Source organism: Gavialis gangeticus, unplaced genomic scaffold, assembly GCF_001723915.1.
Source record: "Gavialis gangeticus isolate Ggan-Ray unplaced genomic scaffold, GavGan_comp1, whole genome shotgun sequence".
In the NCBI taxonomy this organism is placed as follows: Eukaryota; Metazoa; Chordata; order Crocodylia; family Gavialidae; genus Gavialis; species Gavialis gangeticus.
The window spans coordinates 4,335,505-4,337,181 of NW_017729019.1; the positions used below are offsets into that span (position 1 = coordinate 4,335,505).

At 58.7% G+C, this 1,677-nt stretch overlaps 1 protein-coding gene across 1 annotated transcript in view; it reads right to left on the bottom strand.

The window, feature by feature from the left end:
• PSMA5 (proteasome subunit alpha 5) overlaps positions 1-1,354 on the bottom strand; it is a 35,930-nt gene extending 34,576 nt beyond the window's left edge. The window contains exon 1 of the mRNA XM_019513849.1: positions 1,234-1,354. Within this exon, the coding sequence (XP_019369394.1) occupies positions 1,234-1,262 (29 nt within the window). The 5' untranslated portion in view covers positions 1,263-1,354. The remainder of the gene's footprint in view (positions 1-1,233) is intronic.
• Positions 1,355-1,677: the final 323 nt, after the last annotated feature.

Below are 1,677 nucleotides of genomic sequence, written 5' to 3' on the forward strand. Positions count from 1 at the left end.
TTTTTTTTTTTTTTTTTTTTTTTTAAATGCGATATATAATCTAACAAGGCAGCACCCATTGCAAGAACTCCTTTTGTTTTTGTCTTAAACTGAACAAAACAGAGAGGCTGAGAGCCATGGGAGGCTAAGAGCTACGGGACTCTTCAGCCTGGAAGAGCGCAGGCTCAGGGGTAATCTGGTGGTCACCTATAAGTTTATCAGGGTGCTCACCAGGATCTGGGGGAAAGTCTGTTCACCAGAGCGCCCCAAGGGATAACAGGATTGAATGGTCACAAACTCCACTGCGACCAACTCAGGCTAGACATAAGGAAGAACTTCTTTACTGTCCGAGCCCCCAAGGTTTGGAATAGACTGCTGCCAGAGGTGGTTCCTGCCCCTGGGGCAGAGGGCTGGACTCAATGATCCTCCGGGGTCCCTTCCAGCCCAAATGTCTATGAGATCTATGAAAACAGTCCCAGGCCCCAAGCCCATTAAAAAACTTCTAGTTTTACTAGTCAAATAGATATTATGTATGCATGGACACAAACATGTATGCATACATGCATACACATGGGTGTTGTATGTAATGACACAGCCCTCCCCGCCACCTGCCCTCTTTTGAAAATCCTCAATCCACATAAGTTCAGGGCTGGGAGGGGCCTCATGAGATCACCCGGTGCAGCCCCCAGCAGGGAAGACCACAAGGGTCAAGTAACCCCAGCAAGGTGCGCGTCCAGATCTGCCTACCGTTACATTATCACATGTGCTAAGCATACCTGTATCCATACTGAGCCGGACTGCCACAGCAGCCCACGACCTGGCTGTCTTGCGCAGGGCACTGCAGTCATGTCAGGCATTAAGATTTGTGGCCAGGAAGGCCTGCACTGGCCTTCCCTGAACTGCCACCAGCACAGAGGATGCAGATGCGTGGGAGTTTTCCGTGTTTTTTAATCATGCTATTAATGACCACCCATGCCACTCCCCTCAGGCCGCCCCCCGCCCTCCGCCTGCAAAGTGAAAGCAAAAGCCGCAAAACGAAGAGTCACGCTGTGATTCACCGGCCCGGCCCGGCAGCGGGGATGGGGCTGCCACCGCGGGCCCGGGCCCGCGTGGAAACGGACACGGAGCCCAAGCAGGGAGAGGTGCAGGCCCCACAGTGGGGGAAGAGTGGGGGGAGGGAGCCCCACGTAGGCCCGGGCATGACTCAGCCGCGGCCCCGGAAGGCGGGAGCTCGGTCAGCCCGGCCGCACTCACCGGTCATACTCGGAGCGCGTGAGAAACATGGCGGCGGCAGCGGAGAGCGGGCGGGGGCCTGTGCGCGCGGCAGCAGGACGCCAGATCCGAGGCCCAAGCGCTCTCCAGGCCTCGGCACCTCGCTGCAACCCTCAGCGCCGGCTCCGCACTGCGCAGGCGCGATCCCGCCCCCGCAGCCACCCCATTGGGGCAGCTCGCTCTATGTAACCGTGCAGTAGCCAATAGACCTCCGAGGCGGGATCCCCGAGCGGCAACTAACCATTGGTTGGAGGGTGGACTTGCCAAGCTGAGATTGGCTGCCGGCGTGCCAGGGGGTAGGGAATGCAGTGAGCCCGCTCTCCTACGAGGGAGGAAGTCAAGAGCCCGGATGGAGGGAGGTGCGGAACCAAGGGGGCGGGACCCAGCGGAGCGGGCGGGGCCAGTGGTGAGGGGCGGGGCGGGGCG